The following is a 16,674-nucleotide window of genomic DNA, read 5'->3' on the forward strand; positions in this document are numbered from 1 at the left end:
CAAGTCATCGCGATTATAATGAAATCCCTGCTGTTCTTGCACCCATCTGAAGAACTCTCATATTTCTGGAGACAGGAAATGGTAAAAAAGTCCTGAGCACTTCATTTTATTTGTTTGCTTTTAGAACTCAGCAGAACTAGCTGGGCTACAGGTGGCTTCAAGAAAAAGTAATTTTCAGCCAATGAACTACTCAGTGAATGTCTGGGGCAACCAGTCTATTTGCAGCTGTATTTGATACAATAGATAAAGCATCTCTTTTAGATACAAGCTGTGGAAGAATTACTCATGCCTTTGGTAAATCCAGATCAAACCATTATATTGTAGTCAGCCTTGGCCTCCCATGAAGTCACCTAGGATCTGACAGCATTGATTACAAGCGAGAAACAGAATATTTATTAGTTAACCCATCGAGAATATTACTTACACCGGTTCCTTAATGGCATGAATTCCTGTGGTTTTTGTTTAACTGCCAAATTGTTGCAAGTAATCAGTAACCTTTATGGTTCAAACATAAGTACCTGAAACACACATGCACTTTCCTGGATAGATGTCATCTCTATATTTGCATGCAGCTATTGAAAATGGAAGAAATTATCAAATTTTCTCACCCAGCTTACTTCAAAGAACTAGAGTTTGTATGTACATGCCCTGCACGTCAAATCCAGTAGATTAACCCAGGCTTTCTGAAGAAGGACAGGAAGGCTGTTTGCAATATTATATATATTTTTAAGGCTATTATTTTGTGTCATTTAACACTGCATTTAGTGAAAGAACAATTCTGCCTTCTATCAAACAACCTGCTACTCATCATCTTATTCCTTGGTGTCCAAAACCTATCACTCCTGAGAAACAGCCTCTTTTTCAGGCCAGAAATAACTATGGTAGTGTGAAGGAAGAAAAAAAAAAAAGATCAAAGAGACTTAAATATACTTCTCATAATAATGCCTGTATTTATATAGCACATTACATCCTGAAGGAAAAACAACAAGGGAATGTCTTTGTACTTCACAGATTTTTTGGTTGTTTTTCAAATTCATCAAAATTAAAATCCCTAGATTTATCAGTGCTGAAACACAGAAAATGAGGTCTCATCGGACCATGATTTTCCTAAGCTAAATCTATCGCACCTTCTCAAACCTGGCTGTAATTCATCTGGTGGCTGCTTTTTGCCCCTAACTCATCAAGGAGATCCCCCTTTCCAAAAGGGGCAAAAGACATACATTTTTTGCCTCTCAGGAACTCTCCTTAAATTACAGCCAGAACTGTCACCTTGGCAGATGCATGAGCTGCAAAATCATCCATAAACCCCTCCAGTTGAGTCCATGCGTAGACCTAGGCAGAGCTCAGCAATTATCTGTAACCCGGCAGCTATAAATACAAAACCTGATAAACATACACTCACCGATTTCTCTGGAGATCTGGGTGAATGCCTCCACACCACTCTCTCCATAGTTCCCTTCAGAAGCCAACGTTGAGACATAGTTCCACCCGAGGGCCGTCACAATGTCAACCATGGCCTGTGCTTGGTAGGAGTCCGGTGGGACCACTCGAGAGAAATAGTCATATCTGGTGTTATCACTCAGTTCTGGAGCTGTAGATGCATAGCTGATTTGAGGTATCTGCAAATAGAATGACAAGCCAATCTAATACCCTTTTACATTATATACTTGTATGTTTGAAAGGCGTAAAATAGATCATGCACAGGCATTGTACAGAAATGGATATCTTGTTTTAATTAAATCAGCTGATTGAATAGCATCTCAGATTTCATAAAATGTCAGTCAAATCTTATTGTATAACACTCTCACCAAGAAATAATGCATTCAGCTTTTCTCCAGATGTCATGATTCTTGACATGTAAGTGTAACAACTTCTTTTTTAATCCTGGCTCTGATAGGAATGGGTGAAGAAAAAAAAAAAACACAAAAGGAGGGAAAAAAAAAGAGGATTTCTTACTATTACTGCAGATTAAAAGGTCAGTATTGATGACTGTGATTCTTAAAAATGCTACACCTACATTTGACAAGTAAAATGCAGATGCTTTCCCTTTAAGTCTTTGGTTTATTTATGTACATGCATGTGTGCTTTCCCATTTTATTGCTATTTTTCAAGCTTTCTCTAACATAGATTTTTCGGTTTCCAGTTTTAATACAGTATTGTGCATGATTTAAGAATATGGAGACGATGTAGTTAATACCAAAAGCTTGTTGATTAAAAAACAACTAAAAAAAATAGTTATCTGCATACAATTTACATACAGAGAAGCAGAAAGTTTTCAAGGATCATAAATTTTGTAGAAACCACCTCAGTATTCTTTGTAGAAACAAACAAAAAAAATCCCTACTAAATAACAGAAATATTTTTTTTTTAAAAAAAATTACTATTTTTATGAGGAAAAAAAATCTAGTGTGATTTTCTATTAACTCATCTTAAAAAATCAGTTTGGCAATGTCTGTAAGCAATATTCAATTATCCTGAAGAGTGTCTTGGTGCAAAAAAGTTTAATTAACATTTATGCTAACTTTAAAGGGGAATTACTTTTTCATTTAAAATAGTAAAACTGTTGAAATAGTCACTAGTTTGAAATGAAAGATATTGCAAATATTGCATTGCATTTCTAATCTACATTAATAATAGGTGCTTAATTCACATCCTACAAAACACGGAATAGACTTCAAGAAAGCAATCTGAGCAGAGTTCCTAAACTGATTCTGTTGAGAGCTGAATGTAACAGACACCAATAACAAGTGATCTGGTAAATGCTCACTGTCACATTAGATGCTATAGTAGAAGGTTTCAGTGCATCTCTTAGGTCCTGTACAGTGCTTTCATCAGCACAAACTAAAAAAGGGATTTGAGGCAAACATAAAGGATTCAAAAAGTCTGGTCATTAACCATACCTGCAAAAACAGTGTATACCCTTACAGCCTCAAAAAACAGTTTACAGCCTAAGGGATGGCAAAATCATTTCTCAGTCAGAAGCAAACTCTTATATGTCTTGGCTATATTCTTTTTTAAGAAATCCTCTACTCATGGAAATATGCCTCAGATTATTTAATCTGAAATGTTGTAATAACCAAAGACAACAGAAAAAAAGGAAAGGGAGGATCTCAGAAAATATAAACTAAAGGTTATATCTCACGGAAATCAGTATTCTAACACAGCAAAGACCCACCAAGTAAAAATAAAGAATAAATTGACCTTACAAAACTTGCTTTGTATAAATTCCCTTTCTTTCAGGAAATGTTTGAAACATCTTTATCTCTTTACAGGCAAGAGGTTTTGGCCTCTAATAACACAATTGCGTGCATTTAGAGCACATACATACAATTCTCTTTCTAAATTTGCCATGTTAATGTCTAAACCAGTCATTTTCCAGATAGAAAAAAAATAGACAACCTCTGTGATTTTTTTCTCATTTTACTTCTCAATGTGCCATTTCACAAACACTATGGCATTGTTGCTTTGCTGAAAGTTATTTCATCACATCAATAATGTTCACAAAAATCAACACCAGTAAGAGATCTTTCAGATGGATACTTTGTCGTTGAAAATCTTGAAGCCTGGACCACAGTCATATCCATTAACTTTCTCCATTCCTGTTTCTCTTCAGGCATGAGATGAATAACAAATCCTCAGTATATGTTTGTAGGAGAGTTGCTGGTTCAACCACAGCAACGAGATGTTTCAGATCAATAGCCATATTTTATGTACTGTGAATATCACTTATTTGGGGCCTTGGAAAATGCAGAGAAGAGATGCAACTTTCCTACTTTTCAGCTCTTTGTAGTTCAGCTTCTTCCCTAAAGTTATTTCTAACAGTGTAAAAAAGCAGAAGGAAAATACGACCAAAGTCAATACCCTGAAATCATTGGGCACACTTAGTAGGCTTAAATCACTGCTGTTGTATAACTTATGCCAATTTTTCACTAGTATGAAAGAACAATATGACAAGTAAAAGTAGGGAGCAAGACACTCTCTAAATAATGGTGCATGCAATGGAATATGTAGTTACTTTCCTTATTTCTTTTTGTATGCATCCCTCATGGTTATAGAGAGCACTTTACATTCAAGAATTTTCTCCCCAAAACTGCAGATCTCCCACCCAGAAATACCTCATGGATTTCTTTCTGTGAAAGTATTTTGTGCAACAATAAACAGAAACTTACTTACTTCCCTTCCTGCACTTAAACATACATTTGTATATAGGCAGGGGCTGAAAAATAGCTTTCAAATTTGAGGATTTGGGGTATGTTCCAACAGTCACTGAAAAGACTCAGAACAAGACCCAAACAAATTGTTTGGCACAAGGACAAATTGTTAGGATTTAGTGGTTCAATAATCCATGAATGAAAAACATATACACTGAAATGTAACAACTCTGGATATGGACTGTAGGTTTAATAAACCATTTTACATGTCCCCAAGTACATTTTACAAAAGAAAGCATAATGCTGCCTAAGCAAGGGAACGGTTATGCTCTATCAATTCAGTAATATGTGTTTTTAAAACTCCCTAAATACAGACTGTATTTATACTTTGCTCCACTGGCCCCCTGAGACATAAATTTGCATTTTGAAAGAGACCTGTAAAGGGGTTTTATATTTCTTATTTTAGATTTCTCAATCAAAATTTTCAAAATTAAATGTAATATGTGTGACATTTACATTGTATTTAAGTGCTATATAGCACAGTTAATAGTGTATTTCCTTTTCTTTGGGGGGAAAAAAGGGAAAAATACAATGGATTATACAACCACATTTGAATCAGTTGTCACACAACAGCTGTCACATTCACTGACAATGGCTAAAAGCATTCACATTTAAATGTTCATTGGTATATTTTTTCTGTTCCTTCCTACCCTATGGTTTGGCCACTACTTCCCATTAATGTATAATCTGTTAATAAACTTTCAACTTCTAGTGGGTGACAGACATGAACTCTGAAATTATTATACACAGGAATTCTTAGAAGCCTTCTTTTAATTCTTTTTTGAGGTTGAACTACCAAACGTTTAAAACCAAAGCATTTATAGAGTGGCACTTTGAAACATCCAGTTCTAGTTAGGTACTGTCTTAATCCTGGTGCATGCTGAACTACTAGAAATCCTTCAGTCCTTTTATTTAAGCCAGTGGTGGCCTCATCTCGTTCTATTACCCAGTCACTGACATCAGGAAATAATTCTGCATGCTTAAAAAGGAACACACACACAAAAGAAAAAAAAAAAAAAAGGGAAAAAAAACAAAGAAAAAGAAAAGAATTGCTGATAACTTAGTAGAACAGCTAATCCTTCAAGATACATTCAAGCCAAAATCAGCAGTCAAGAATAGTTTATTTTTCCTGGATCTTTTTATATATATCTCCTAGCTGATTTACAATCTGTTTCTAAAGATCTCCCCTTCCCCAGGGATTACAGTAGAGCAGTTACTTCCAGAATTAACTCTCCACAAAGCATGACTGTGGCAGCACTTCAAAGAGGGAACAACATCTGTACAAGATACCCACCAAGCATCACTGCAGCACAGACTCCTACTCCCTGATGGAGAAGGTGTGGCCAATTTCCTAAGTGCCAAAGGCAGCTAATGTAACCTTTCATTTGTTTCAGCCAAGTGGTAAACAACCTCCAGTCCCTCATACACTGAAAATAAAAGCCATCCCCCACTCCCATATCCAGGACTATTTTTGAGGAAGCATTACCCTGGATCTGTTTGGTGGGTCTAGTGCTGAGATCCAAGCCCAGAGGGAAAAATGTGACCCTAGGTTTGGCCTTCCAGCAAAGTGTCTTCACCAAAGCAGGCAGCCCTTTGTATGCCTTCTCTTCAATGACACGCTGTCCAAGTTTTTGGACCAAAGTTCACAGGAACCTTTTTTTATTGTGCTTTCAAAATCCATTTGCATGCTATGATTATCTATGTAAAGTATCAGCTGGCCATTTCAAATGCCATCTTCCTTTGTACAGCATTTCAGCTGAAAGCACGATTGGGAGCAGAGTATCAGACAGTGAAATGAGTTAAGCTCATAAGAAAAAAGACCTGAGAAAGTAATCGCCAGTAATTTTGCACATTACGGATTGTGAATTACACTCACAGCAGTAACTGCACTGTACAGCCACCCGGAGTAATGGGCTTAAATCACTCACATCCTCACTTTCACTACCCACTCAGTCCTATCACTACTAAATGTAACATATTAGCTAGCATTTTATTTCCCTTTTCCATTCTCTCATCACTGAGCAGTCTTTTTTTTTTTTTTTTTTGAGAAATATTAGCAGTAGCATATTAAAAATAGTAGTAATTGGAGCTAACAAATTCAAGTCAATAAACTTTGGGTTAACGATTGCTCAGTATCAACTGGAATATTACCACCAACTCATAACGCTTGCAAAGGAATAAAAGTGCTTGAAGTAAAATTTGACTGTGGAAACACGTTTTCAACTTGGTGATTTTTTTGAATTTTAAATGTCTATCATTAATCATTAATAGCCCTGTCTTTTCAAGATTTTTATTCCCTCTTCTGTACAGCAAGAAAGAGTTCTTTGTGAGTACGAAAAACTCACAGCAATGAAATGAATCCTGAGGGCCTAGACATTGAACAGTTGCTGGATGAGAGCTGAGGTCACTAAATTTTAGCTATTAGTCACATTTGTAAATTGCCACCGGCCAGAGGATCATCCTAGTCTGCTTTCACTTCTGAAAAACGTGTCAGCCTGCAATACAGTAATGTTAAAGTCATTCAGGGCAGACATTCAAGATTCAAAAGTTTGATGAGGCTTGATAACATCTTACTCTATACCAAATGAGAAAAAATGTTCTTTTTTGTTACCAACTGTGGTGTTGTGCTCCATCACTGTGACATCCCACCCACCCCCCAGTCCTGACCTTTATTTCCATAGCAATGCTCAGGTGATAACCAGCAGTAGTGGTTTTAATGAATGTGTCTGATCATGGTGGCTGCATCTCAAAGTGGGTTTGAGGGGGAGAAGTAACAGCACAGTAGCAGAGGGCTTATTTGAGCAACCTCCCACCTAACCACAGCTCTGGTCAAATCCAACTCAAGCCAAGTTCGAAAGAAAATAACTTCTGCAGTCAGTATGCAAATATGACTATAAGTCAATTATCTTCCTCCATAAACAGCCCATAGAGCTTTCCCACATGGTAGCGGGCTGCACGCCAGGATCTCCCCTTGAGCAGGGACACCTCTCAAGGTCACTTTGTGAGGCTGAGAGATTCCTTGCTGCAACAGATTCTCGGTAAGTGACTCATAGCATGCTAAACTTTGAAGTCCTAACTAAGTGATATAAAGGATTGATTGTGCACATACAATCCTTTAGCTATAAACCATAGACCAAGCCTGGGACTAAGTCTGGATCTAGCCACACCTAAACTCCCCTCTGAGAGGAATTTAGAACACAAGGGGGTCCTCTCCGAACCTCATGACTCAACGGGAGAGTCTCCTTGACAGTTCTGTCTGACCCTGTCCTTTGTGCAGTAAATAATGCAGTGTACCTTTCCATCGAATCTTGTTAAGCCACTGTCACATTTACTATCAAACTTTGTTAAATCGCTCGTTTATTTCAAGAAACATATTGCTGCTTCTTTTTTAGGAGTGAAGTGCATCACTCCACCCACAACACTAACTGCAGGAGAAGGTGAAATGCACCCTGAAACCGCCCATTTCTCTCCACGAACTACAAAGGCAGCCTGGGAGATTAATTCAGCTGTTATACACACACTATGAAAAGCAATACTGTAAACAGCTGTGTCTTCCACTGAATCTCACAAACCCACTCGTTTTGGCTACAGGTGATTATTAAGACATCTGTGCACAGATTATGATCAACTTCCTTATGTGATGTCTTCATCTTTCCATCTATGACCAAAACTGAGTAGGTCACCCATGCCATCATTAACAACCTTGTTTCATTCATTTTCAGAATAAACCAACATTAAAACACCTTGGGAAGATACAACACATTAAGACTCAGTAATGCCGTTGGAGATGTAAGATAACCCGTTCAATGCTCAGAGCAGCTAAAGAGGGTGACACCTTGCCAGCTCCGCTGGCTACAAACCACCTCTAATAGAGCTGATGTTGTGGAAAAGTTTCAGCAAATGAAGCTTTCTGATTCAGCCTCTTTCCCAGGATTTTTACCATGAGGAGGAGCAATCTGTGACAATATATTTTCCTAGTAGATGCATATATGTATTCACTTGTATTTATAAATACATGTAATTCTAAACTATATTTATTCAGACACATACACTTCATGCTTTCTCTGTATGTTAAGGACACTCAAGCACAGTATATATTGTGTGTCCAGCAATGCATCTTGCTCAGAAATTATCATGGATTTGCACTGCCCCCCAAAAAATATGGTCATATCAGCTAAAGCAAAAGCAAGAAACAACAGATAGGTTTTTCACCTAGATGAACACAATTTATAATGCATTTAGTTCAAAAAAGTTTAATAAAATTTAAAATCTTTGGAAAAGGAAAGAACAAAATTATAACGTGAAAGCTACCATTAGCTGGTTTCACTCGGAAGGCAGGTATTTTTGTTAAAATCCATTTGAAAATTATTCCAAGTCATTCTACTTGCAGTAAATATCATAGCAGTTCCTGTCAAGGGTGCTTGCAATTCATACACCTAATGATGAGGAGATAATGATAAGGTAGCTTCAAATCTTTTGAAAGTTCCCTACGTGTTTGTATGGGCTTTGTGCAAAGATATGGTGTTTGTGATAAAATGCAACATAGGTATTGCTATTTTTCCCCCAAACACAGGGACAGAAGTGATCCATCACACCTAAACGATTCTGAGCTGGGATAGGTAAATTATTTTACTCTTTCTTTTCAGTTTCTATTACTCTTTCACTGGCTTTACTTCTGTTGCCATAAGTTACCTTCTGAAGAAACATTCCTGAGCAGAATATATCTTCAGCGATCTGCACTGATCTTTTCACATGAGAAGGACATAGCTGAGAATCAATGCAGCATGGTTTGCTGCCAACGGAACTATTTCCATAACCATCATAGGTTGGTGTGGTATGTGAAAAATTACAGAGACAGATACATTTGCTAGCCCAGTTGAAATATGGGGATAAAATGCAAATCCTCTTTCATTACCGATTTTCTCTTTTTTTCCCCTCAACTACAAAGTAATTATCTATCACACCCATTTCTGAGGTTATCTCTGGTGGTCAAACAGGCTAGCAACTATGGTATTCTGAATAATCTGAATTACCCCAGAGAAAGTAATTTTTTATAATTAATACACAGTATTATAGTATCAGATTTTGAGCTGAAAAAATACTAAAGCTCCATTGCATTGTATTCTATCCCCATCAAGCCAGAGAATATCTTTCATAAAGTCTAACCAAAAATGCTACAGCAACTGTATTTCAGTTTGTGACCTGCTGTGCTGCCCTGGTAGAACAGGGTGCGACAAAAAAAGGAATGTATATAACAAAGTGTTCCGATTTTAGAATTAGTTTCCTTTCAGTGGGTTGAAGTAGGTCAGGGACTCATTAGAAGTCATTACTTTTAATTACACACAAGGGATACTATAGAAAGAAGAATAATAATAATAATAACAACAACAACAACAACATGATATCACAATCTCAAATCCCATAACAGATGCAGCATCTACAAAACAAATTCACCACTCTGAAAAGTACAGGTCTCTGCTGTGTGATGCACTTTAGGGCAAAAAACATTAAAAGGATATTTATGCATTACGAACATTTTTACAGCTGAAGCACATCTTGTCACACTGTGCATTGCTGTGTAACTCCAGGAGGATAAGAACCCATCCAAGGACAGCTTGAACTGTCATCAATGTTCTGTGCAAGACAGTCTATTGATAAATGTTTAACAATGGCATTTTCTCAGTAAGGGAGCTCTATTCTGGTATTTCCACACCATTTTAAATCCTGGGGTTTGCCTCGCTGAAAATGAACTATGTTAAGCAATTGTACATTAAATTATCCACCATCTGTAGGCAGCCTCTTTCTAAATATTTTAAACCCAGCTGAGGTCCAGACACTGAATGATAAACTGAAGAAGCAGCAGTTCAAATGAATAATATTCATACTGAGATCAAATCACAAGGAGGGGGGCAGGGGCAGCCTTGAGCTTGGAAATGGCCATTAGCTCTTCCTTCACAGTTTCTTATGTTCTCCAATCATCAGATCAAACGGGAAGCCAAGGATGGTCAGATAGCTTTAGGGACTTCTTGAACTATTAAAATTCCTTTTCTACTTGTTGAGGAAACCCATGCTTAATTATGTGTATCAATATGTTACACTTGTGTCAATCTCTGCTGAGCACAGCGTGAACTCTGATATTTCAAAGCTTTATTAGCCCTACCTTCCTCATTAGAGCTTGTCATATCAGTGTCTGGAACCACAGTCTCTTTTGATGAGTTTGAGAAAAATATATGAAAATGTGCATCACTTTTGGTCTGAACTAACAAAGACAACTTTTTATTATTATTCAGCAGAAAAAAAATTACCTGTTGGCTCACAAAGTATTCCTCAGTCCAAATCAGGTTTCCTTTACACATTCATTTACTAATTAGTACCATAGAGAGCAGAGCAGGCAACTTCAGAGACTCACCCATGGGGACATGCAGTTATCCACAGGAACTTTTCTGATTACAGAGACCATGGCTATGGAAGAAGAGGGAGCCCTCAGCAGGATGCAAGATGGGTGCTTTGCTTAATGGACAATTCTGATCTTTGCATTCACTTTTTAATGTTGCAAGGCCCCTTCAGCTTACACCACTGGCTGAGCAGCGGTACTATCCTTTTACTGCCCATGCCACCAGCTTAATATCATGAGATACAAGTAGCTGAAAAATATCATGAAGAGGAAAAACAGATTTTTTTTATCCTTGACAGCTCTCTCAACAGTTGTGGACAACATGAAGACATGTGAACGGGGCTCAGCTGGCAAGACACATATGCCCTGTGTTTTAGCGGGTGCTTTCCCGTGTTCTTGGGTATGCTGCCTACACTTCAGCTATGACCTCAGAAATCCCAGCTTTCCTACAATATGTCTGCCCCGTGCTAATAACTTAGATACCTCATATCAGAGTGCATTAAGGGAATCTCTATGATTCACCATAGCTAGGGATTCCTTCTGAAGCAGAGGCAGTTTGTATGGGATTAAAAACCAGCATTTTAAACCCATATATTACAGAGTTGGAAGAAGAAAAATGAAAGGTACCCTTTTTGTGTGTGTTCAGATGATTTTTCTCAGACTTGGCAGTTAAACAATTTTACATTGGGTTTTTAACCTTAAAAGTCCCAAACCATCTCCAAAAAGTTAAAAGTTTCCTATATTACCACAGTGATATGCTAAATCCAGTTGCTATGGTACAAAAGTTGAATTAAAAAGCAAAATGTTTCCCATCAAAAGATTAGAAGTTATCTATGAATTAAGCTCTGAGGCCCACGGGAGTGATATCCAAGCCTTTCTTTCTATTCAAAATGTACTTTAGTTTTAAAACAGTAGGGTGGCTGTGGAAAAGAGTCGTCCTCCTCTGCATGGTTCCTCAACACCATAGGGCAATGTCTCTTCCATCATTACCAGATTTCCATTCTAACTTAAACAATATGTTTTATCACTCACTGATCCATGGATTATCTTATCAAAAGCATCGTGGCAAGCAGAGAAATAAAAACCCAGGCAACCCAAGTAAGAACACAACAGTGTATTTATCACAGTAAGACCATGTTGTCATTGGTCTGAAGACTGTCTGCAACAGCTCCTACAGAATTTTGGGAACTTGTGAAAACCTAAATATTTAACATCCATGAACTCAACAGGTGCATTGGAAAGGAAAGATTCATGGGGAGGGTGCAGAAGGAGGGAACAAAACAAAACAAAAAAACCTGATTATATAGATTATGAGACCAAAGTGATTTCAAATAAAAAGGATCACTCTAGTATTTTGTTTCCTTGTGTCTAACAGCATCAGAGTCTGGAATCCTCAAAAATACAACATGGCTGACAATGGGCTAACCTTACTTGGCCCTTTTCAAAATCCCATCCTTTCAACACAAAAAAAAGCAGATGTAAGTGCTTTATCCACCATTTGGGGAACGTTCACAAGAATAACTACTATAATCTCAGTCTAGAAAAAAAACTCCTAATATGGGCTCAAAGGTAAGTTGTACAAAGTAAAAAAAGTAGACCTTGTTCCCTCCCTCAACCAAAAAAAAGACTAATTTGAAACCTGCATGTCCTAACACATGCAGCAACTTAGTACCACCATTTCCACCAAGGTATTTTGCAGATAGTCTTTGGGGTCTTCATGATGTACATGGTGCTTTGGAGACTGCTCTATATTCAAAAAGTCAGAACAGCACAAACAGTGCTCAGAGTCTTTCTAACTGGATAGTAAGACCAAAGAACACTGAAAATTAGAACTTAAGGCAAGGGCGGGGGGAAATAGCGCTTTAATAGATCCCAGAAAATACCCTAATAATACATGGTATCAAATAGAAAGCAAAACAATCAGCTTTCACAAATACCTGTATTTCGTGAATTTTGTCATTTAGATAGGATAAGTACAGCATCACAAATCATACTCGACACACACACACAAACAGATCGCAACACAGGGAAGTTGTGCCCATGGGCAGGCATATCAGAGCTACCCTCAAAGTCTGAACTTATCCATCACTTGTTTTGACCCGGCCCACAACCATGAGTAAAGTTTCTAAAAAGAAATAGGATTGCCCTGAAAGTCAGGAATTCAAAAGAAATTATTATATTTCTCTATAAAAACATTTTAATATTACGTACAAAATATATACATATATGCACATACATTTTCCATGTGTTGAGCCCTTTTTCTTTCCTTTCCGACAGAGTGGTTAGTGGTTTATACTTGCCCACTGGGGAGGCTACCCAAATTTTTTTTCTAAGCTGATATTTTTACTGACTCATACTAAACGAGAAGATGAGCTTTAGGGAAGGCACAGCTTGAAGGGAATAAGATCACTTAAATAAACAAAGATACCTTGCAGAGGTTTCCAACCTTTACAGCATTATATTCCTAGCTTCTCCATTTAAACAAGAAATTAGAATATTGAGGAAAGCTTCTAAAAATAGTTCAAGGCTATTTCTTGTTGAACTGTTCCCTATGCCCTATATATAGGTGTGTTTCCCTAACATTTTTCCCTTTTTCCTACAACTCATACTTTCTTTCCTCAGACATTTCAGCAACTTATACTTCCCTCCTGCTCTCCTGACATTCTTTCTCTTTCCTCTATGTGAGCATCTCCTTCCCAGATATCCCTTTTCCTTCACACCTGATTCCCTTCCATCTTCTCACTCACTCCTCCCTTCTCAATCACAACTTGACTGAAGTGAGAAAGAAGAGTAAACAGTGACTAGTTTCTAAAAAGCTGATTTAGGATTCTCAGTTCCAGCTCTGCTTCTCCCCTTCGGCAGCCTACGGTTCAGAGATACTCAGTGTCTCCCCTTGGCCCAGCAGAAAGGGCAAAGGGGAACTCCTCTTCCATGAAATAAGGCTGGACAGGGTCACTCCTCACTCTTGTCTACCGAGTCAGGCTTCCTTCCCCATAATAGGCATTTTTGCTCTCCAACTGCATTGGGAACACATTCACAAAGTCAGCAAAAGCAATATTTGATGTAGGAAAAAAGCCTATATTGGATAGGCATTTCACATCATTTCTGCAAATTCCCCTTTCCCCTATTTTTATTCATTGCAATTTAAGTACAAATCAGTTTACTGTTATCACCACCATACAGCCTTGTTTGAGGGCTAGCCTTAGCCTTCCCGGCTAGTACAAGGGAGATTCCCTCCCTAGCTGTGACTCTCCAATATCTCTAAGTCCAAATACAGATGATATATAAGTCCTTTTGAAGGTTCATAAAAGTCCTCCTCAGTTAGCTTGATCCTGTAAGTCTGGCCCCACCATGAACATCCTACTTCAGTGGCTCGGCAGGATGCTGAACGAAGAGGGTCTGACAAGCTTTCAATAAGCTCCGAAAGCTCCACCACTCACTCCCCCCCGCCTGTTTCAGCAATCCAAATAACACCCCATATTTCTGGCAGGTCAATAGTCAGAGGCAGAGCCTGCTGACAACCACTTTCCTGAGAAGCAGCTGCCTTCACGCCTACGTGTATCAGCACACCTTTGCCATGCAGCACAGCCAGGCAGTGCTTCAGCAGGCAGCCAAGGGGACCTTGGCTCTGGGGCCCCGTACAAACCTTTGCAAGTCACCTAAAGAGGGTGAAAACAAATGCTCATGTCAGGCCATGACATATTTCACAGAATTCAGTGTCTTTATTTGGGTAGAACAAGAAACCAATTGGTCCTGTTCTGACCAAATATTGGGAACCTTTATACACTTCAGCTGTTGAAGATTTCTTCTTTGACTGATGTAAAACACAGGTTTTTATGAGCTCAGCTTTAGTACGGATCTTTTTAAGAGAACCCCATGTTTACCAGACAGTTGCTGTCTGCAGCTACTGCGTGCAGTGCATTTGTGCACTGATAGTAGGCTTTGGAAATCTCCTTTTTTATCGTGAGCACAAATAATTTATATTAGGAACTAGACTACACTGTACCACTTTTGAATACTATAACAGCTTTTGATGAGTGAACATCTTTTATTTTGAAATTGTCCTCCCTCAGTCTGTTGCTGCATATGTTAAAAGACCCCATCAAAAGCAAAATTACACTAAACTAGATTTAAAAGTGTCAAGTGCATTGAATAAACATTGGAGACATCAAAAGCCTGAGTGGATGCTCCTGATGACAAGTGGTGTGGGAATGCCAGCCTGTGCTGAGCCTGGTATAATTCCATTTCTATCTACTTATTGAAATTGCTTCACAAATATATTTCTGCATATCAGTGTCACTTATCCAGTTCCAGACACTGGAAGAGATGGTTTAAAATTGCCAGCTGAAAGATATCAACATATTTTTCCATGGAATATCAATGTCATCTATATCTCTTTCAAAAAAAAAAAAAAAAAAAAAAAAAGACACCAACCCACACAACTGTGAAGCATTTGTTTTTTGTGTCTTTAGTCTGTCTTCTTTTTCACAGTTTGTAGATCTTACTTTTTAATCCTAAAGGCAAAAAAGCACTGAGGTCTATTGGAATAGAATTTCCGGGCTCTGTCTGGCACGTGGGCTGCCTACGTAACATATGGTGAAGTTAAGCACCTTGGAATGGGATTCAGATGATGCTTCCTGAGCTACTGAGTGGGAAATACCAAACAGAAGATATGTCCAAGATCATATTTCTTTGCTGTAGATGGAACCAAGACTGCAGTTAACAGCCCGAAGTCACCTTCCACACATAAAACTGGTTCACACTTCTCTTCTAAAAACAAGTGTGGAGAAGAGAACAATGGTGTTACCTCTATTTATTTTTTTAAAGAAAAGCTAGGGGCCACAGAGCCCTTGTTTGTACACTTGCATCTTCACTTTTAGTTGGGAGCCCTTCTTTTGTGTAGGGCTGATGACCTCCCTCAAGTCCCTTTCCTTTAGGGATTGGTTAGAAACCAATACAGAAAGAGTTATGGCAAAAACCAAAGCGTGAAACATGGCTCTTTAGTCACCTTCAGCATGCATACAGCCCGAACTAGATCTCCCAAGGGATTGCTCTAACACTGAGACACTGGCCAGACCGAGACGGGGAGGACTCCTTCACCCTTGCCTGGCAGCAGGACCCTGCATGGATGAGTTGCATAAAGCTGGAGAACAAACAAGTGTAGCAGACATAACTGCACAGCTCTGCACTATGTCTGAGCTTGGGCAGGTCCCAGGGTCCGGTCCTCACTTCTTGAGGCATGTTTGACACTGAATAAAATATTTGCCAAACATGTAGGCAATAAGCTAACTGCCAAGGTGGCAGCCCTCAGGGGGAAATGCAGTCACAGAACTGTAAATGCTAAGAGACCTTTACTGGCCAAAATTAGACACCAGAAGTTTCACAGATCCAAGAACATCTTTAAAGATCACAGACTGAGATGCCTAAGTGCCACTTTAGGCACATAAGAGGGTTGTGTCAGGCCTTACTTATTTTATCTGGGCTAGATAGTCCAAATATAACCCTGCAGATTTATGGAAACAAGTAAGGGGTCCTGTTGTATTATGCAGTTTCCAAACAAATCCGCAAATCTTCCATGTCAGATTTCTAAAGAATTGCAATTTCACTCCCTATTAGGATAAAAGAAATTTCTGTCTGACCGAATTCCCCATAAAATTAAACAAAGTTATTTTCTATATTTTGTACATCAAACAGAGTCTTATTTGTTATTTCTGGGCCTTTTTCCCTGCACACTTTATAATGCATAGCCCTCCCCCTCACTCAATTTGGCTGAGCCAGCAATTAACAATATTTTACTCAAGCAAGAGAAAAAAATCTGGCTTTAAATATACAGGTGTCACAACAGTCAGTTTCTAACAAAAAGAGTGAATTGCCTCAAATACGCTTCTCCATTTACAGAGGAGCGTTTTGTACAGAATACATAAGAGTAAAACCAGCTACCACCAGTGCCTGTGCTGGTGGCCGATAGCTTCAAATTCCCTCTGCCACCCAGAGTGCCAAAGCGAGGGGCACCTCCTGCAGCCAGCTCACCCTCTGCACGTCCTGGTGGACACAAGCCTCAGAACTGGC

General features: G+C 38.5%; 1 protein-coding gene across 10 annotated transcripts in view; it reads right to left on the minus strand.

Moving 5' to 3' along the window:
* Nucleotides 1-16,674, minus strand: part of GRM8 (glutamate metabotropic receptor 8) — a 394,972-nt gene that overhangs the window by 304,073 nt on the left and 74,225 nt on the right. For all 10 annotated transcript variants that reach the window (XM_080393919.1, XM_080393910.1, XM_080393920.1 and 7 more), the window contains one exon: nt 1,403-1,619. In XM_080393919.1, coding sequence (XP_080250045.1) covers nt 1,403-1,619 — 217 coding nt within the window. The remainder of the gene's footprint in view (nt 1-1,402; nt 1,620-16,674) is intronic.

Source organism: Falco punctatus, assembly GCF_963210335.1.
Source record: "Falco punctatus genome assembly, chromosome: 6".
NCBI classification, from domain to species: domain Eukaryota; kingdom Metazoa; phylum Chordata; class Aves; order Falconiformes; family Falconidae; genus Falco; species Falco punctatus.